General features: G+C 36.4%; 1 protein-coding gene across 4 annotated transcripts in view; it reads right to left on the reverse strand.

Moving 5' to 3' along the window:
- PRKD1 (protein kinase D1) overlaps positions 1–22715 on the reverse strand; it is a 318122-nt gene that overhangs the window by 31870 nt on the left and 263537 nt on the right. For all 4 annotated transcript variants that reach the window (XM_025869149.2, XM_073895013.1, XM_073895012.1 and 1 more), the window contains 7 exons: positions 20680–20884; positions 19121–19244; positions 17148–17225; positions 15596–15875; positions 14485–14537; positions 12366–12438; positions 9917–10023 (listed from right to left, as the gene is read on the reverse strand). In XM_025869149.2, the coding sequence (XP_025724934.2) occupies positions 9917–10023; positions 12366–12438; positions 14485–14537; positions 15596–15875; positions 17148–17225; positions 19121–19244; positions 20680–20884 (920 nt within the window). The remainder of the gene's footprint in view (positions 1–9916; positions 10024–12365; positions 12439–14484; positions 14538–15595; positions 15876–17147; positions 17226–19120; positions 19245–20679; positions 20885–22715) is intronic.

A 22715-nucleotide genomic window follows, 5' to 3' on the forward strand; every position in this document is an offset into this window, starting at 1 on the left:
TATGGTTGTTAAAACAGAAAAACTGGAATTTGTCAATCAAGATATGTTTATTGTATATAAAAGCTGAAAAATGGTTCAAATATCTGGATTTTTTTTCAATTTGCTATCAAATGCAAAGCAATGGAGACACATCTGGAACACTTTTTTATTTCCTGTTAATCTATCTGGCTAGAAACATGAATGCATAAATCCAATCTAGTCTTGGTGCTAGATTTAAAGTGTAATTTTTAACAAATCATATCACTGTAGCCTGGCTTCTATATTTAGATGCCAGCACTCCAGAAAGCATAACACTCTATTATAGTGTTAAATGATCTATACAGATACATAATCCTTCTGATGTCTTATATATCAGATAATGGGAAGTGGAGCGAGGATATAGGGTCTACTGGACAGGAACAGAAGACAGAACGTTATGTGCAAAAAGGTCAAATGGTGATATTTCACATTTGTGTAAGCTTTCTGTGGCAAAACGTGTTTAACTGGCATATTCTCAAAATTAAGCGAGTTCTTAATTATGGGGCTTTAGTAAATGAAAAGACTGTATTCACTTCCAAGACGTGGATGACCTGGATATCATACACAGCATTTTCTAAACTGTCTCAATGAGGGAATCTTGACCCCATCCCCTTCCATGAAGAAACTCAAAAGACTAGTGTTCTTCCAAAAATATGCTGGGAAACACTGATTTAAATATATTATTTAATTTAGTTCTCCAAAACATTCTTGCAAACCAAGTACAAAGTCAGATGAATTCCAACTCATAAGGAAATCAAAGTTTAAAAAGATTTAACCTCCACCCCCCCAAAAAGGGAACAGTTTTGACTTGCAAGGAATCTGGCTTTTTGACACTAAGTTTTCACTATGACTAACTTCTTACTGAACAGAATAACTATTTGGAAAAATTTCTAAGTTCCTTTTCTTTTTCTTATAATAGATTTTTATTTCCTTTCTTGCTCTATTTTAGATACGTATATACCTAATCAATGGGCTTCATTTTTTGGAACATGCAGAAGATAACAAGATCACCTCAGAGCTGCAAAACATGTCTTATCTAAAGAAACAATTTCATGAAAATTCTTCATGCAATAGAATACAAAGAAATATTTCAGGAAATATAATAAACCGATTAGATGAAACAACAGAAGCATAAACAAACCTCTCCCTACACGCTAAAAGAACCAAGTCAAATTTTGCATATTTTTCTCTAGAGAAAGAAAAATTGACTCCTTCATGATTTTTTTTAAAAAAATCACCAGTTGGCAAAACTTTTCATTTTCCCACCCACACTTAGCAGTATTATTCTCTGGTTTTCTATCATGATCACCTCTTCTCCACCTCCTGATCATCCTTCTAGAGTAAGAGAACAAAGCCATTTACTTACAAGATATATATGTCATCTTGCTCAATGAAGACAAATTGCCATGGTTTTAGACAAATGATAAGGAATGCTTTATTATCTTATTGGCATGCTCTGCAATTCTGTATTCCCCTGGTTTCTTCAGTGTGGCGACATTATTTGTTCAATAAATATTTACTAAGGCCTATCAGGGGCCAGGCATATGTTAAGGTATGTTTTAGCCTGAGTCTAGGCTTTGAGTCAACCACGTTCTTTGTTATGATGAAACAATGTGTTTTGAGGTTCTCTATTTAGGGAATTCAACATCAAGTTATTGGACCCGCTTTCTAGAAGCTAGACTTTACAACCTAGTGGTGGCAATGCTAGTAACACCTTAGTAAGTATGGAACCTTTACTACCTGCCAGGAACTGCTAAGAGTTTCACAAAATTATCACATCTGAGTCTCACAACATCTCTACGAGGTTTTCCAGAGAAGGAAACTGAGGCTCGGACAGTGTAAGTAACTTATCCAAGCTCCTAAGAACTCTTAAATAAGTCTGAGCTTTGAACCCAGGCACCTGATTCCAGAACTCATGTTCTTTAAATGCTATATTACACATTGCTTTAATTTTTTCTGTGGACTCAAGTCCATTTAGGACTGGGGTCCTGCCTATTCTAACTGGTATGCCTCAGGCTCCATGACACTTAGGCCTCTTCACTGTGATCTCACAACCCATTTCAGCATATTGTCTGGTTTTCTGAATGCTGCCAGGGATGACATCCACCTTGACAAGTTGCCTTGATGATTCCTTATTTTCCTGACTGGCAGGACTTCTCCTAGAGCTCATTCTATTTCTAAACCCACGTACCACCACAGTGTAGTTCTAGGTTACCAAATCCCCTCTTGATCTCGAGGTTCCACTGTCTTTAAAGGTATCGCTCTGACATGTTCTCTGACTTCTTTTGTACCTAAAGCCCAATTTTCCCCACAGGATTCAGCTTTTGAGACAGCCTGTACATCTGGAACAATTAACAGCTATTCTACAAACTCTTCCTCCTCCTCAAATACAATAACTTTCTAATTCGAGCCTAAAATTTAATGATTCATGCAAAAGGTTTTATAACAAAGGCCCTTAAAATTTAATACAGTATGTGATTTAAGACAATTTTGTCAAACGTTAACCTATTACTTGTAATGTCTTTACTACTGTGCTAGGCATTGTGGAAACGGAAAACAAGGCGTTGCTGAGACCTTCAAATTTGTTTATAGTATAATTATGACATAAGAAGTATTTGATAAGTATTACTGCTTTGTATGAAGACTAGAAACCATAAGTAAACAGGAGATATGGAAAAGAGCATGAGTGGTCAGAGAGGATTGATACATCTCGAAGATCAATCAAACGTGAATAAACCAAGGAAACCAAGGTGGGCCTCCAGGCTTGGAATTAAAAGCTGAGCAATGGCCAGAGGTTAAGAGTATGATGAGAACAGTAACTTGAAGAGAAATGAAGGACTAAGTTGAATAGGAGTGATAAGGTCCAGCATGATCACCTACAATGCTAAAAACAGATTTGATGAAATAAGAAAACTACTAAGCCAGGGAGGGACAGGATGGAAACCCACTAAAGACTCATCTGATTGTGGTCTTCAGGATGGACCAGGGGAAAAGGCAGGGTCAGCAAGATGATGACAGATTCGGGCTGGGGGAGTGGGAAACCAAACTATCAGAATATCACCCATTGCAGCAATCAAGGCATGAATTTAAAAGTCTGGTTTAGGGATGCCTGAGTGGCTCAGTTCGTTAAGCGTCTGTCTTCGGCTCAGGTCATGATCCCAGGATCCTGGGATCGAGTCCTGCATTGGGCTCCCTGCTCAGCCGGGAGCCTGCTTCTCCCTCTGCCTGCCACTCCTCCTGCTTGTGCTCACTCTCTCTCCCTCTCTGACAAATAAGTAAATAAAATCTTAAAAAAAAAAACAAAAAAACCCAGTCTGGTGTAGACTAGTACCAATGGAAATGTTAAGGATGAAGCCAAGACAATTGCATAGCAAGAAAGAAGAGGAACAGGGGCACTTTGTCACTACTAGCTGAAAATAGCAAATAGCCTCCAATGAGGTTTTCTTGCCTTTAGACATTTTTCTCTATAATATGCCATCTCCAAATGCTAATTTGATCATAACATTTTTTCAAAACATTTCAATAATTTACAATCACCCAAGCATAATAAAATCTGATCAACTTGGCACATTATCTAAGGTTCTCCATGAACTCCCATGAAAGCCATTTCCTGTCTTCCTGCACACTATGTCCCACCACAGCAGTCTCCTAACCAAGTAGGCATACTCTTGGGGAACAGAAAGATTTTTAAGAGATATGTGAGCAGAGCAGAGTTTTAGGAAAATCTGTTTTGTTTATATCTGTATCTTTACTGTAGCCTGGAACATGGTGAGCACTCAAAAATATATGAGGAATGAATGAACGAATCAGACCAGTCCACAAATAACTTCTAATATAGATCTGAAAATATCTGTGTAGTTCTCAAATTCTCCATCCACATGTTTCCTTTCATAATCATTTTTCTTCCTTCCATGGATGCTTCTCACTTACTCCAAATATTACTAGAGCACCTTGCCGGGGGTGGGGAGAAAAATCCCCTGAGAGAAAAGCAGAGAGAAAATTTGAAATACTGTGCCAGTCTGAAGTGAATGACTCTAACTTGGAAATCAATTCATCTGTAACTTAGTTTCTAATTCATGCTTTCATCAAAATTAGAGATTTAATGGATTTATTAATGGAGAAAGGACTGAAATGAATTTCTGAAGATAAATCACTGTTTTTGTTTGGGCTTATAACTTGGCTCCTATAGTTTAAAAAAAAAGAAAGAAAATGGTTGCTGAATTCTGTCTAATTCAAACAACAAGTAATATTCACATGCCAATTTATGAACTAAATTAAAAAATCAATCTCAATAAATAGTGTATTTTCAGTAGCATTTTATTTTTTATGTTTAACAAGTATAGGTAAAATTTTAGGGAATTAAGTTTTTACTAATAATTGTAATGGTAACTGAACCCAAAAGAATGCTTTGAAACACTTATTAAAGTGTTGTAATCAAGAAATTTAAAATATATACTTATTTTTACTGTAAATAATTATGAAAGGGGACCAACAAAAGATTTTCAATTATAAAAACACATTACATTGGAATACAATTTTGTGAGAAAAGTGTAATATAGTCAAAGAAAACAAGCAATATTGTGAATTATATTGTCAAAGAAGAGTCCATTCATGTATTTTTTTAAATGGTTGGTAAAGTATATCAATTGACTATGACAATTAGATTCTAATGCATACCTGTAAAGAAGTGATATAATAGCTTTATTTTTAAATATCAATATTTTTAATACAGTGCAAAACTAAAACTCTTTAAATGTCTGATAAAATAGTTCTGGCTGTCATCTTAAAAATATACAACCAGGTACAAGGTACAACGTTTTTTAAAATTCTTTTTGAGGATACATGAGGAAAAATGTCTGAAAGCTAATCTTCTAAAATGATCTAAATTTTTCTATTCAATTTTCATACAATATTTATTTTACTAAGGTGGCCCCTCAGCCTAATAACCCTTTCCAACATTTCTTTGGTTATCAAAACCCATGAATCTTTCAAGACTTCACCAATGCCATATTTCTCTTGGAACTGATTCCAACATCCTGGCCTCAGTCATAATCCAGGATTTCTTTCACTGTGCTTCCACAGCTATCCTGACTTGTAGTTACTTGTACCTGACTGCCCAGATAGATGATAAATATCTTAAAAGCTTTCATTCATTTTTATATGGCCCAGAGGCTCACTATATTGCTTTGTATAAAGGAAGGAAGTACTTCGTAGGTACTGTTGATTGACTTAATATTTTTATTAATTGAGGAAAAGGGTTCTTGCCTTAGAAACTGGAAGAATGAAAGCAAAACAAAGTTAGGGAGAGAGTATCTTGCAGGGAAAGATCTTACAATTAAGTGTTAGGTTTTAGGCTGGTTGGTTTGGGGTGAGACTGGCCCAGCAAAGTGGAGATGTCCAAAGGTCAAAAATATGAGACTCAAGTGCCTCTGGAAGATCAGAACTCAAAGATAAATTACGGGATGACCTGGAAAGGGATGACAGAGGCTGCTCTTAAAGTGGATGACCTCACTCTGGGAATGAGTCCCACATTAGCATAGGCCAGTTAGGTGAAAGAAAGGAGAAGTTCAGGTAGAAGTTTGGAGAAGCTAGCAGGGAAGGAGAGAGAGGATCTTGTAAATGCAGGGGAACAAATGATCAATGCCGCATAAGGACTGAGATTAGTCAAGCTGGATAAAGACTGAAAAAGAGCCAAAGGGTGACAGATGGGCAGAAGGAGAAAACAAGGCGATGGCAAAAGGACCTTGCATTTTCTTTAAGAAAGGTGTGGAAACCAAAGACAAAGGAATGTGTGAACAAGAATGGAAAGAAGAGGAGAGATCTAAATCTAAAGAGTGGCCACACAGAAGGGAGAACTGAATGCACCTATGCAAGGCAGCCTGGACATATCAAGACCACATTTGGTTGTTGCTGCCTTTTGGTTTTTAAGGGAAGAGAGACTTGAATGGGAAGAGGAGTGCCTCACAACAGAGAAACCAGAATAATCGAGGTAATTCTGGAGTGCAAAGGGATACATTTAATTTATGGCTTATAAAATTCTTATGTATTTTTTATATTATGTATTCTATATTCGGTCCTTTTTAAATTCCAAAATGCTTTCACACATTGTATCATAAACAGAAGTGCTAGTGTTGTAATTCTGACTGAACAAGTCCATGTTAGTACAGTATATTAAATATACCAATACCATTTACTTTAAATTTTAAGTTTCTAAGTTTTGCAAGAGATAGTTGCCATCTCCTTGTAAAAGGTCAGTTTTCTGTGATATTCCTAATCATAAAACAACAATCTTCTTATTCTTATTTTGCTGACATGAATAGAAAAAAAATAGTTTTAAATTTGCTATGTCTTTTTTTAAATCAAGGTACAACTTTTAACATAATAATATAAGCAGATCCCTTGGGGATTTTATGAAACATTTAACATGTACATTAACATTCTACTGAAACAGAAAAATAATAACGAAGTATTTACATCTAACGAAAATAGGCTATTCTAAATGATATAAGGGATGACTATGCCATAAGATTCACACTTGCCTTAATTTGTCAACTATTCAAAAATATCTGAAGAGCTTAGTTTCCTAATGACTGAATCAGATTTTGGAAAGCCCTGACCTAGGTTATACAGCAAGGAGAAAATGGACAATGAAAGAATTCTACTATTTCACATAGTCCATATTTACACAACTCTGAAGTCTTCTATAAGCAAAGGTACTTTTCTACAAACAACAGAAACACATCAGAATTTGACCAGAGGACTAGAAGAGCTGCAGGAGGAGGGATTTCTGCCATCAGTCATTTCAGCCCACATGGCCCCTTCTGGAGAATCAGGAGGAAGGGAACAGGGCAAAACTTGTAAGACTCCAGGTACAACCATAAACTAGGACTCCAGCTTTCGTAAGTAGGGGACCACAAGGCAGAGAATGCCAAATGCTTCTAGGAATCACTTTTATGTCCAGAGGGACGGAATTCTGTTCCTCAAGTGTAGTAGAAGAAAACCTTGCTCACCATCCAGTTGACTTCATTCATGGTACTTTTTCTGAACATACCAGTTAGTGAGTCAGAATTCTAAGCCCCACTCTCTATCCCCATTACCACTTTGTCTTTTCAGGTCCAAAAAGATGAATTCTTACTTTTGATAAATACAAAATGAGGCAATGAGGGCTTTCAAAGAACTAACCCCATTAACCATAGTTAATCCTTCTTAACTAACCAGCCAATTAACCATTAAGAGCAAATGCAGTCTAGACTTCTGCTACCTGGTTAGATACTATGTAGGACATTTTATGTGACAGGATGGTGTTTCTGTACAATTTTAATTCAACAAATATTCCATCAACAAATATTTGCTAAACACCTGATATGTACCAGGAACAATTTTTGGGGCTCAGGACATATCAGTAAACAAAAGAATGATATCTACCCCCCTGATGTGTATATTCTAGTGAAGGGGCTGGGGAGAGAAACACACAACAAATACAATAAATGAAATTCTATAATAGAACAGAAGGTGATAAGGGCTATGGAAGAAAAAAACAGATCAGAGTAAGAGGGGCACAGGGGTAGGGATGGGAGGGGGTCTGAATGAATTGTAGTTTTCAATAAGGTAAGAATGGTACTTATATAGTTGATGATATTTGAGCAAAGACTCAAAGGAGGTGAGCTTGAACTTCACTGTCTTTGAATACTGAATTACAATCTTTCCAGAGAGGCTGATAAATCAGACAATGGTTAAAGGGTTAAAACATTTTCTTTCATTTGTTTCAGTTGGGAGATAGGATGAGTCCCCTATTTTTGAAATTTTGAAACAATTGGCAACTTTATGATAAAAGTATGAACTTCTGAATCCCGCAAGTGCATATAATTAAGCCAAGGCTTAAGAAGACTCATGGTACATGTTATGTGATTGAAAATTCGACACATAAATAAGTTGCAAACATCTGACTGAAGGTATAGCTGAGTGATTCAAATTAAGACCCACGACAACAGGCAGCTCTTTCTGTCCATGGGACCTGTCCCCATGCTGTAATAAAATCACCTTAAGAAAAAAAAAAAAAAGACCCACAACAAGGATCTGTGCATCTTGTCCCCTCTGTATTCACTGGACCTAGGACGGTGCTTAGCTCATGCTATGTACTCAATCAATAGGAGTTTGATGAATAAAGTGAATGATTAGGGACAGTGGGGATGAGGGATTAGCAATGAGGATTTTTGAGATTCCAGGCCATAATATGAGAATTGTTCAACCTCCTCACATGCTCAAGGGGCAGAATTTGACTTTCAACCTAAACAAACTTTTTTTTTTTTTGAAAACCATAATGAAAATTTTGCCAAGTGTCTGTTTATTGTATCTGAGTTGTTGACTGCACCTACTCTTTTAGAAGAGGAGACGGGAGGCAGTTTATGCTCAGGTGTATTTTATTTTTCTACCTCACTATAGAGTCAGCAGCTGATACTTACTGACAGGTGGGGGAGAGCCAATTACAGGGCCTAGACACAGAGAGTTAGACCTTCTACATCTATCCGATCACACTCTGCCACTGCAATAACATGTAAAATGACAGAGCCATGCTAACCAGGAAGTTTCTCTCTCTCATGTCTGGCAAGCAAGGATAAATGTCTCTGTACATATGCCAGTCTGGAGGTTGGCATGTTGCAAAGGATCAGCCTTCAGGACACCACTTGGGAGTGGAGACTGGGAGAGCAGGGGCCAGGTTTGGCATGATGTCATTTACTAAGTTTTCAGACGTCATTAACAGCTCCATGTCGCCAAGTTAAGAATTTTCTAAAAAATCTTTTTTTGGTAACTGATTAGCAAGCACTAAGCTATGAATCTATGAAACTGGCATCTTCAGAGCCTGGTTATCATCTTCCCCAGGAAAACACAGAACACTGTGGTAGTTCTCTGTGTTACACAGTTGTCCAAAAGCACAAAAACACCATCTTTAGAAATTCTGAGTCCCAGAAAAGTCTATGTTATTTTTCTATGTATAGCGGGCATTATTTTTGGTTGTCTGTGCACATGAGCTCCTTTAGGGCAGAAATTGCATCTTTTTCAACTTTTTATTGTATGAAACAATAAGTGGCAGCTCAATGAAACAATAAATGAAGAAAGGCAATCTGTTCTGTTAGCCACGTTCAAATGAAAATTATTCAATAAAGCTATGAATTAGAAATTATGAACAGCTTGCACAACAAGTACAGAATTATGGTGGTTATATAAAAAATGGGCATTTATCAATGGCCTGATTGTCTAGACTGAATAGCTAGGTGACCACATTTAGCAAACAGTTGCTCAATTTCCTTTTAGCCTGTGGAAAAAGTTTTAATGGTTACAAAAATTATATGTACCGCATAATATCTTTGACTAACATATTCTGGCTTGAAAAAGGGATTACTGTTAATGAAAGGAGTTAAGTAATATGCTCACTATTAAGGGAAAGGCTTACAGTGAGAGACAAAAAGGACATTAATAATACCAAGACGATCCGATTCTCGGGCATACATTACTCATGTACCTAATATGCTGACAGTTCCATACTCAATTCATATAATTATCACAGCATAAAGGAGGAATGTTTATGAAGGTAAGGTCATTTACGATGTAAAACAAAATGGTCTCAGCATGTCCACCGTGAGCAAATGCTGAAACATTACCCATTTAATGAGCATTAATAATATATTAAAACCCAGAATTAAGTACATAAAAGAGAACAACTACTGCCCAGATTTAGGAAAGATACTACCCAGGCAATAGTCGGATGCTCAAGCTGCCTTTCCAGTTATTTTAAAGTTTTCCAAAAAAAACTATGCCATAGATATCCGGAGACCTTTTCTTTGTTCTGCGGAAGTTGGGGGACAATCTTAGAGACTCCAAATGAAAAACAAAGATGTACCTGAAGAATTGCAACCTCATTACGAAGCTGGCTTTCTTGTTTGGTTGGAAATCTTAATTTGTCAATGATTTTAATAGCTACATCTCTTCCTGTTTTACGATGTTTTCCTTTAAAATAAAAAGAGGAAGATATTAGCATAATGTTATTAAATATCATCTATATTAAAGAACACCAGAATTTACAAGGACAATTTTGGGAATTACAAAAATGTTTCATTGAACACAACATTTCTAATGAGCATTGACTTACATCCATCAAGATTTCATTTCTTAGCTCCCTTATTCTAAATCAAATATGTACCATAAAATTAGCCACAATTTAGAAAACAAAAGTGGGACCTTAAAGGCTATACATATCAACAGCCTGATATTGTTGCATAAAAATATATGATTTAGAAACACGATATTGAGCTACTTAATATAAACAATCTTATACCACCAGCAAAATGCTCTCCTTAAGAAAGTATAATTTTAAAGTCCTGATAAACTAATGCATGTCATAAGGGAAAGAATAAAAAGTCTTGGCTCTCACTTACTAGCTCTGGGACCCTGAGCAAATCACTTTAGGCTTTCTGAGTTTTAGGTTCCTCATCTTCAATGGTAGGGCTGTTCTGAGCATTAGGTGAAATAAGATACCTAAGGTACACACACTGCCCAGAGAACTATACAAACTCAGAAAACCTTCATCATCATCACTGTCATTGTCATCACAAGACAGGCCTTTTACATACATTACATCCCATTTAAGCCTCCCAACAAACCTTTTAGGGAATCTATAGGGCACCCTCGAGCTCTTAACTTCTACACTCCTATACTGTAGTAGGTATAGAATAGAGTAGTGTTAAATAAGTATGAAAATGACCTAATTACACGTTTTTTTTCACATACAAACAAACCTGAAATTCCATGATACCATTTGCTGTAAATCCAGCGTTCCTTCCCCCACACTCTACTCTCACTCTGCCTTCTGACTCCTTCCAGACTCTTGCTGACTTCCTTCTGACACCTCCTTCCTTCTTTCCCAGATTGTCCTGTTTTCCCATTCTCTACTTCCCTAACATCACTTACTCTTGGATGCACTGCCATCTCTATTCTACTTAGTCATTCCACTCTCTACTCTCTTCAGGGTCAGACCTTCTTTTGTTTCCACTCCTCTGTCATGACATAGAGTACTTGACCTTTCTTCTGATAGTGGTTCTCATCTGCTTCATCCCCTATGAGACCGGTCTAAACTTTTCAGTTTCCTTGTGGAGGCCTCTTCCTGGGCCTGCTCCTTCAGTGTTGGGTATTACAAATTATCTGGCACCTGCTGGTCCCTCTGCCCTCATTTCTCAACCCTACAGGATGTGCAGTTATATTTACTATGTTTTATATTGCATGACTTTTTTTTTTTTTGCAAGCAATGATTACACTGTAGAGTAATACTCTGTGCAGCACTGTTACACTGCTATGCATTAACAAAAAGCACAATGTCTGCTGACTCATTGTGGGTTTCCCATAAAAAAATAGCATTGAGCATTTTATAAGAATCAAAATTACTTTTTATTTTTTATTTTTTTATTTTTTTAAAGTAAACGCTACACCCAGTGTGGGTCTCAGACTCACAGCCCCAAGATCAAGAGTTGCATGCTCTACTGACTGGGCCAGCCAGGTGCGGCCCAAATCACTTTTTAGAACAGAATATAACTTAATCAGTTTTTAACTAAAAAAGCACGTATTATACTATCATAAACAATAATGAGTGAGACATTGTGATTATTTCAGAGCCCTCCCACCTCACAGAAAAGATAATTTTTTTTAACTGACTATATCCAAGAACTGAAAGTTGTGGTGTCAGTTTATAGGGGAGGTAAAGCATAAATATTAAATGTTTCTTAAAGACTTGAAAACTATAATTGAACTGGCTAGAATCTAAAACAGCAGAGTTTAAAATAATAAGTTCACCAAATAGCTTGACAATAAGGAAAAGGGTAAAAACCTAGTATTTCATTTCAAAAATTTAAAAAACGACAACCTTTATGAAATACATTGTCACAGATTTTAGAATTAAAAGATTATTTGTCTAGTTATGTGAATAGATTTCTTGTAGAGTTCTGATCAAATATGCTAAAAAGAAATGGAACTAATTTATGAATTATAACTTCCATCCTTCTCAATATTTTGTCTAAATAAACCAGTATTTAACCAGCATTGTGTATAGATTCTGTCAAGAGTTAATCAAAAGAAGTTTTTTAGGAGTAGAAAAACTTCTCTTACAAGACAGAAATATCCAGTTCTCTAGATAGTGACTATCTCAAGAGAAATTGCTGAAAAGGTAAAACAGAGAGAGATATATACACAAATATGTGTACACATAGGTCTTGTCTTTTATATTTTTCTTGGAGATATTACTGTTCTAAATACACGTAGCTAAAATTCCAAGTTAATAAAATACTAGTGAGCTAACTTACCTCCATAAACAATTCCAAATTGCCCAGAACCCAGTACTTCATCAGGAAAAATCTGATATACTGTGCTGATGTCCTACAGGTGCAAGTCCAATGAAAAACAAACATGAAGTAGAACAAAACATTAGTCCTGATAAATTATATGTCTATTATATACATTACTAATATTATTAGATATTTTAACGTAAATGATAAGATTGTAAATGCTAGATGAAATGTGCAGTATCACTACAGAATTCAAAGCACACTCTTCAATTAATTTAATAGTGTAATATTTTTGCAAACTGGTTGGTTCTTAAGCAGCAGAGGTTTCACAATGTTCAGTCATATATGTTTTAACAGAGAGAAATAAGACTTATAACTATACTACGCTACTTTAAGTATTCAAAAAGAGATTTGCTTGTGGGGATGGTTATTTAGAAATTTCAGGTTAAATAATCATGGGTCCCAATCACATGTCACTTCACTCTTTATGGCTAGGATGGTGAGGATGCTTCTCTATCAACCATCCAACCCAGATGAATCTAAACTGAAGGGGCTGAATCACTGTGAGTTGGAGACACCACAAAAGGATGACAATCCATTGTGAAACTCTCATCTGTGAGGAAGCTATTTTTTACTACTTTTGGAGGTCACAAGATCCAAATGTCTAGTCTTTTCTCTTTGAAATAATAATTGCTAAAGAAAGCATTATGTTTTAATCTATGTCTTACAGTCTCTGATTTGATGATTACACTCATGAAAACACAAACACCACTTTCCACTTTATGTATTCCTATTATATCATACTGAATTTTCTGCCTGTCCTCCACTCTTACAGTCTTTGTCCTTTCAGAAAGCAAGTCCTTGTACATCAAATCCTACCCTCTTCATCTCCTACCCACTCTTATCTTTTCCTTTGTGCTCCTCCCTATAAAACAACTACCAGTTGTCTCTATTCTGTTCTGCCTTCAGAGTAGCCATGGGTTGAGTTCAAGGTTGTCTGGAGACAAGAAAACAAATTAATACTGTTCCAGTATTTTGAGTCCCAGCTTCTCCAACTTTTTCATATGGCTCAATGGCCCACCCCAAATTTTCAGTGGATAACAGTGGCTGAACAGGGTGGAATGACCTGACAGGTATCTAGAATTTTCCAAGAGGCTTATAGATTACCTTTATTTCCCAAAGTCTTCTCTGGCTGAGCAAGAGCAAGAGGAACGTGCAAGTGTTTAGAAATATATTTCAAGATTAACAGCATAAGACTACAACTAACCTTCACTATGAAGTTTTCCTAATTCTCTTCAATTCAGCTTTGGTTTTCAGTTTACTTTATGCCAATTTAGCAAAGGATGCAAAGCTATAACTAGTGATGAACAGAGTTTCATGGATTTTATTCTTTAAAAATTAAACTCACATCAGTGTAAGTAAGGCTGTAAACATTTTGCTTTCAGTCATAGGTATAGCAGGGAAAACAGAGCAAAAGGTCTGAGTCACAGGACGGGGTAGGAAAGGCTTTATTACATGTTGGCTGCCTGTCATGACAAAATATAATAAATTATCTCATGTCAATGATTTTCAAAAACTGAGTTGAAAGGATGGAGTTATGTGGCATAGCCAACTAGGGCGTTAGAATATGGACCCATAAAATCTAATGATTTATGCAGTTTTCTGAGGTCTTGATAAGCATACGTGACTCTAAAAGCGTTCACAACTCCTTGTCATAAGACAGCACTGCTAGGTAGCAATCAAGGAATGAGAATTTAAGGGCTGCTTGTGCAACTCAAAGAATTTATTTTGTTTGGTATTGTGTTATATTGACCATTAAAATTCCAATACCAAGGTGGGCAAATGTGAGAAAAATCAGTCACTGCATTATAATTGTTTATCTGAGATGAATAATAGTATTTAGCTCTCCACACTACAGGATAAAGAAAAATCACTTTAAAAAATCCACATAATATAATGTTTCTAAAATCTTATGGAAGAAAAATATCCCAATAGACCCTATTTTACTTTCTAGAAAATACTGAAAAATTAAAATGTTAGATAAATAAATATGTACTTTAGGATACTCTTATTTTCCAATAAAGAATCACATTACCACATTAGTAATGTGGTTTTATATTAGTAGGTACACACTCACCACATTTTCTTGAATCTGGCAATTTGATACTGAAATACTCACAGAAATATCTCCTGGAAATACATGTTAAAAAATACACAAAAGAAGTAAGAGAAGCAACATCAAAGCAAGCAGATTACAGGCTTTACTAATCAAGCTGCAGGGCTGTTTTTAAATCACAGCAATTAAATGTTTCTAGGAAAATGTTCATTAGAATATTTCTTTCCTTTTACAATTACAGATTTACTCTGTACTTGGCTTTGAAAAATAATATTTTGTCAGTTTAGAGTCTGGAGTCCTGAAGCCTTGGGTTAATGCTGGCTGCCGCTTTACCACTCTGGTAAAGTTGAGACAACTTAATCTCTCTAGGGCCCGATTTCCTCACCTGTAACACAGGCAAATCATTAACATCCACCTGTCAGGGTTGTTTTAGGCTTTAAAATAGAGACCTCACGTAAAATGCTTAGCACCAAAATAAACATATATAACCTATTTATATATGTACATTGCTTTACACATCAATTGAAAAGTTGTGACCAATCACCAGATAACTTACTGCAATACGAAAAACAGGTTCCCCCCTCATAGGCTTCATTATTAAGAGCCATTTTGAAATTTAAAATTACACATTTTTACATAGATATTCCTCTAAAATATCTTTTTAAAATTCATTCTCAACACCTGATCACAGTTGCATTTTGGTAAAATCTGTCTCATTCTACTAATGAACAGAGACTTCTTTCTGGGATACAATTATCAAGAATTTCCAAGTACTCTGCATACCGAGTATCCTGCACAGAGTACCATGTTAGGGGGTTTTGAGGAAACATGTTAACTCACATTTGCAAATAACAAAACTGGCATTCCAGATCAAATGCAAGCTGACTAGATTACTCCTTCTTTTAGGACCAACAACAGCTCTAGGTTTCTGCTATTACCTAATACATAGGGTTTACATGAATTTGTTCAAATTTTCATATAAAATAAACAATAACATATGATCATTTAATGAGATACCTTAGTAGGTGTAGCAGCTTCTATTTGAGAGACCCAATGTTCTCCAATAAACTAAGTCATCCCCAAAGAGGCTCTCTTCAACTGTTCTACAGACACAAAACTAGAGCAGACTCACTGTGCGAGTTGGTTCCTGAACCTACAGTCGAGCCCTTGGGAATGACGGGCATGAGGGCATGCTGAATCGCCATCTCCCACATCCTGGCCACATCTGCACCAACACCACTGGTGAGGACACTGCTATTGGGTGGTGGGCTGGAAGGACTGACCACGTTTTCTCCCACGTAATACACTACATTGGCCGTAGTGATCTCAAAACAATGAGGATTGGCTCCATTAGGAATTAAAGCTGAAAGTTTTGCTGGTTCCAGAGATAAAATTTCTGATAAAGGAATTTCCTGTGGAAGAAAGAGTGTACTAACTGCAGTTTATCACAAGTCTATAAACTTTCAAATAAAATTCATGCTAGGCACATGTGACAAATGACATTACAAATAGCCATCATTCAGGTAAAATAGTTTTATTAAACACAGAATACTGCTAAGCAAAATTCAAAAGTACCTTTACTGGGGGAAACTTTATCATCTCCTCTTGCCAGAAAAATTCAAGTGACTTTTTTACTACGTTCATGTGGCAAGAAAAAGTACAAATAGGAATAATGATTTTGAACCTGCACTGAGATCTAAGAATATAAATGATTAATTTTTATAATGGTGACATAGAATCACAACACTTTTGAAATGCACTTGGGTATGCCTGGCTGTTGCTAAGTTTTAACTATCCTTTTAGGCACTGAAAATGAATCATATAATTTGATTCAACAGATGTTAATATAATAGTATAGCCAAATGAACAATTTTAGTGAGGTAGACCAGAGAGACTGGTTTTAAAAGCCATTGCTTTTAAGACAATTTTGATAGCAAAAAATAATTAATCACCACATTGTCTATGCAGAGGTATGGAGTGACTAAGAAATAATAACTTTTAAAATAAATTTTTCATTTAAAACTTAATGAGGTTTCCTTTTTCTGTTAGAGCTGTATAAAGTAGACACTGTGAGTCATATCAACTATGGCTGAGGCTGCATTAATTTTGAAGGAGCAAGTATATACTGTTTTCACCATGAACTTCTTTTGGAACCATGTTTTACTGGGTGATACATTATGTGACATCTGTACTATTTCACGTAGAGAGACAAAGTGGAAACTGCTGCCAAATTTTTCTCTAGAGGAAAGTGCTCCTTATGCATATTGGCAATGCATGGAGACATCATACAATGTTTCTTAACGCCCTGGGGAATGTGTTGTAAGACTATAGATGAACAAAAAACCTGGATGTAGTGGATATCAAGAATGCAGCCAATCTGCTGGACTTTGAATTTTCTAGTTAAAATGCACATATCTTATATACTCAATTAAACTTCCTCTTCCCCACCACCATTCCATGGGGCCAGAAGCACTCCTCAGGGAAATTTGAAATTCATAGATGACTAACTTGGGGTCACAACCTGATTCCCCTCAAATCTGTAAACTACAGAAAAAAAAAATATCTCCTGGAACAAGCACAAAACAGTCATGTCTGTTAGACGTATTCTGTATTCCTAACACCCTACATTCCCAAGAAGACAAGAGGGAGCAGGAGACTCCAATTAAGGCAAGAGCCATCCTTACCTTGTAGTACCTGCTTCCGGTGTCATTTTGAAAGAGGGTAATACATTTGCTATCCAATCTCCAATAGTGCCGTTTCCGCTGAAACAGAAATTAGATTTAGGATCTTTTAAAAATTTTAAAAATACCAAAGATTAAAAAAAAATACCTAAGAATGATAAAACCAAAACATTTTCCCAATGGAGACATAAGATCTGATGGGCTCTGGACCAGGAAGACTCACACTGAATTTTAGACTCTAGAAGAAGTTGACTATTTAGCAATTGTGTGATACGTTTCTGCATCTCCATCAGAGAGTTAGGAGTAATAAAGGAGATAATATATTTGCACCCAGTGTAGTGCAAATATAGTAAACTTATAGTTTACTAGTAAACTAAACATAGCACTTAGTGCATGCGTAGTAAATATTTCTATTTTTTAAAAGATGTATTTATTTATTTTAGAGACAGAGAAAGAGTGAGCACTCAAGGGGTAGGGGCAGAGAGAAACTGAAGCAGACTCCCTGCTGACTGCAGAGCCCAAGGAGCTTGATCTCATGACCCTGAGATCACCACCTGAGCCGAAACCCGCACTTAACCTACTGCGCCACTCAGGTACATTTCCATTTTAAAAATTTATTTGACTGCTTGCAGAGCTAGAGGTGGATTTGCAGTTTGTAATAAAATAAAAAGGGTTAGATATAAGAGATATTATAAGAGATGTAGAATTTATGTATACTCATTATTTCAGAACATAAGGAATACCATGCTTATCCAGTCAAGTATTCTGGCCTCCATTAGAGATGGAAGAATTCCGAATATTACAGAAGAACTAAAGAATATTTTGTTGGATGTCAAGTCTGACTCCATGACATCAATGTAACGAAGTCAGGGGAATGCATCAAACTCTATGTTCTCTTAAGTTCACTACAGATCTAAACTTCCATGATTTGGTGATAAGGTCCTTGTTCAGTCTAGGTTTATGGTCCACAATTTTAGGGTGTGTGTGTGTGTGTGGGGTGGGTAGGTGGGTGTGTGTGTGTGTGTGGGTGTGGGTGTGGGTGTATTCATCCTTTTAGACCAAAAAGCCCTAGCAGTATTCTTGGTTCTCAACCACAACTAATCTTAGACCAGTCAAATATATTAGATATGCTTTAAATACTGTATGTCTGCCATGTCTAGGAAGAACTAGAAATGATATTCAATTGGATCCTATAGTAAGTCATGTAAATCTCTCTCCAGCAGAGAAGACTGATATTATAGATAGAGTAATTAGGTTATGGGTGTCTATTTTTCTAAAGAAATGTTGGGGATCCTATAAATAAGAGGTGAGGAGGAAAACACTACCAGTAACTGAGAAAAGATGCTTATCACCAAATGTCTATTAGTTCAAAACAAAAACGAAGATTTTTCTTTTCTCTCTCTTTCACACATGCACAATCTCATTCATCACCTATTAGAAAAATCTGGAGTAGTGAACACCTCAGACTACATTTAAAAAATTAAAATATGTTGTCCTTTATCTAATAAAATACAGGATCACTGTATTCCCAAATGGGTCAGTTGTTAAGTGAACACTTAATTAAGGATTTAAAAAGTGTATAATAGTTATCATTGTTTTTTCTCTCCCTAAAATGCAGTGTTGTTTTTTTTTCCTTAAATTCTGAATCACAAAGGAGCATTCTGAAAATACATGCTGTCATTTTCATGACTGCTATAAAATGACAGGTAGATCAAGTTGTTCGGAGATCATCTCAAGTAACAGAGGTAAATGACTTTGTTTCCCTGAAATTGCTGTCTACACTTTTTTCTAACTCAGTTGCTTGCTCAACTACCTCCGACACCCAGAGACTGTTAATGTGTTCCACCGGATCCTACGCCATGCCCAAGCAGTGGTTTGCTCCTGGTAACATATGTCCTGCGGTCTTGTCAAGGCACTAGCAACTCTTCTAATGAAAGCTAGTGAGCCAAGAGTAAACTGCTGGCTGTGGATCTTACCAGGGTGTCCTTGCTGGTGTAATGGACCATCCATCCTTCTTTCAACACCGTGCTGCTTTTCCTCTTCGTGTGTTTGACAGACTGCACAACTCTCATGAGCGGGATATTGTTGCTTGTTGATGGACTTGAAAAGTCAAAATATTTTGGGAGAGAAATGTTTTTAGATACAGATCTTTTCCTGCATAAAACCTTATTTCAGCTATTTCAGGGGGAAAGTCAAAAAACATTCACATCCCATTTTTGGTGAAATGTATTGTCAGAATACCATGGTTCAGAATCTGGATTACTCTGAGTGATAGGCACTTTACACTTTAAAAATCCTGAAGCAGGATAATAATCACCTTAGTTTTTAGGTTGAACCGCATGGTGTTCAGTTTTCGGGGAAACACCAGATAGATTACCGTCTTAGGGTACTGAGGCCACAGTATTCAGAATCACACATAAAAGCTTATTTGCTTACTTATCATAGACTACAGGCAATATATTAATCATGCACATAATATAATAGAACATGATTTTGAGTCTGGATAATTTCATAAAAAGTAGACTCTGCCATTTAAACTCTCTTAAATAGCTATTGTTCACAGGATCCTTCATCTCTTTGCCTTTCATTTCTGTCTCTGTCTCTTCTTGAATTCTTCCCTACCCACTCTGCATATATGCAAGCACCTCCCCCCAAACTCCCCCCACTTTGATACTACAGAAATGTACACCTTCAAAAGATAGTTCCGTCACAAGACTAATATTTTCCAGTATATTTCTTATGCCGTTAAATGGAAAAACTCCAATTATTTTATTGCTCTACTCATGAGCAATTTCAGTTTGCCAATAAATATGGCATTTGTAAAACGGACACAAAAGTGTGAATACATTTTATAATGTAAATCAGAGGCTGGGAAACTTTTTCTGCAAAGGACCAGGTGTAAACATTTTTAAGCTCTGCAGAATAGTTAATTCTGCCATTGTGGTGCAAAAGCAGCCACAGACAATATGAATGGGTCACGCCTATGTTTCAATAAAACTTTATTACAAAACAGGCAGCAGCCTCATTGACCATAGTGTGCTGATCCCTGATATCAAAAATGGGGATCATCTAGTAATCTAGAAGTACAGATGATCAAATCCCAAATATAAAATTTCACATACTTCTGAAATAAAATACAGAACAGTAAGATGTAGACATATGTGATATTTGTATAAGGGGCCAGCTATAAGATAGATGGTATCCACTGATGTTGGCCCCTGATCTTTGCAGGTCCAAACAATGAACTCTGAATAAACATTAATTTAGCAGTAAACCTGTGGCTGGCAAATATGAGTAACTTTCACATGCAAAAGAAAAGCGATCACAGAAAGAGGCAATGCTAGAAAGGATGCAAAACTACACCTCTCTAAGGCTATCCAGACCTCCTAACTCCACTGGCTCTCCCCTAGTTCACATCGCATTCTTAAACAAATCAAGCACACGCTTTAAATTTCTTCTCCAATAGATAAAAATAGCAAAGAATCTTAAAAAGGAAATTCCCCTGCTGGCGTGAGACTGGGAGTGCAGCCCTCACCTGATGGTTCTGTTGGAGTCCTCGGGGTCGGGGTCTGGGTCCTGCATTTCCCCACTGTCATTCTGGCACTCTGCCATCACCACCTCAGCATCTTGAACCATTGCCTCTTCCATGTCATCCATGAGCCCACTGTTCCTTTCACTGTCATTGTCATCACTCCCTTCTTCCATGACCACATCAGACTCTGCCCCAGGGCTAAGCAAATCTAAAAAATTGTTTTGCATCCATGAAGATAAGCCTGGAATCCTAGAGTCAGGGCTTAAGAGAGTTAGGCAATCCTACAACATATCAATTGGAAGCCCTAAAAAAATACTTATTTCAAGAATTTATCCTCTCTTTCCTTTTCTTTTTTTTAAATTTTAGTTCATAAGTATCTGAAATTATCAGTGGATGAATACATAATTTTATAAGCAGATGTTTCTTTTTCATGCCCCTAAGCCTAAAAACATGAAAAGACATGGAGAGCCATGGCAGGAAGCCAAGGGTAGGATAGAAGCAAAGTTCTAGGAAGCAAAGTGATACCAGGAACGAGTGAGGAGGAAACTGGTCTATTTCAGTAGCCCAGCCCCGGTGGGAAAAAAGGGATACATGGGAGGATGAGGGAAACTTTGACATGCAAGAAGACTCAGGGTCACCGATTCTTGCTATTCCAGTAAATTTTTAAGTCATGGATTCCAATATATCCAATTGGTCACATAAGCAGCAGTTTTTAAATACTTAAGATATTTGATGTTTGAAGTAATACTGAATCCTGTCATCATGCATTTGATGGCAATGCAATAAATTATAATTACAGTTGGCCCTTGAACAACATGGATTTCAACTGTGTGAGTCTACTTACACACAGATTTTTTTTTGATCAATACAGTACTGTAAATGTATATTTTCTTCCTTATGATTTTCTTAATAACACTTTCTTTTCTCTAGCTTACTTTATTGTAAAAATATAGTATATAATACATATAAATACAAAATGTGTGTTAATCAACTATGTTATTAATAGGCTTCTGGTCAACAATCGGCTATTAGCAGTCAAGCTTCTGGGGAGCCAGAAGTTATAGTCAGATTTTCAACTGTATGGGGGGTGGTTGGTCCCCCGCCAATCCCCAAGTTGTTCAAGTGTTGACTGTACTTACAAATGCAGAGTACTTATTTTAAACTGAAAAACAGATCATGGACCTCAGCCTGCCAAGCTTGGGAAATTCATGTTTTTACCAGATTTTTCTGACTGTATGGGAAAATGCCATTTCAAAGTAATCAACAATATCAAAAACCGCACTGTTTCCCCTTAGTTCCAGTTATCAAGAACATACTGACATTTCCTGGGCCTGAAAAAGTCAATTCCACATGCCACAGAAAGTGGGAAGACTGCCAAGATTTCCATTTTGGCAGCTAATCCATGAATCTCCAAGGCAGGAACTAGTAGGAATGCTTTCCTTGAGAGATTTCCCTTCTTCTTCTAGGTACATATTTCTTCTAGAGAAGAAAGTTCTAGAGAAAAGGTAACCCTTTATTCTTCAGAGTTTTAGCATTAAAAATACTCAATTTTTTTCTCTGGTCTTCTGTCCACCATTTTTTTTTTCCAGAGGAATCACAAAACTGATATTAGACTCAAGGTATAAAGCAGTCCACTGTCTACAGAAAAAGTTAGCCTGGGGTACTAAGTCAAATATTTTACTAAGACTCCATTAGGAATACTACTCAGGAAGAAAAAAATGTCAGCTGTTCCTTTAGGACACGGTATTTTACTTAGGAATCTTTCAAAGTTAATTTTTACAGTTAAGAGTTTTCTCAAAAGAATATTCCCAAGTATAAAAAACAATATATATTTTTAATTGGCTGAATTAAAGTTCTTTTTATTATTATTAAAGATTCAAGTTAATAAGCACACATATAACCGAATTAACTGGGTGGAGGAAGGAAGTGGGTGATTATTTCTTGATGGGTCAGTCTCTGATTCTTCCCTCCCTTTCCTCCCAAAGAAAAATTAATCTTTGTCCCAATGCTTGGAAGGAGAAGGATGAAGAAAAAGAGAC

Source organism: Callorhinus ursinus, unplaced genomic scaffold (genome assembly GCF_003265705.2).
Source record: "Callorhinus ursinus isolate GAN/ISIS: 27379988/994484 unplaced genomic scaffold, GSC_fseal_2.0 scaffold8, whole genome shotgun sequence".
NCBI lineage: Eukaryota > Metazoa > Chordata > Mammalia > Carnivora > Otariidae > Callorhinus > Callorhinus ursinus.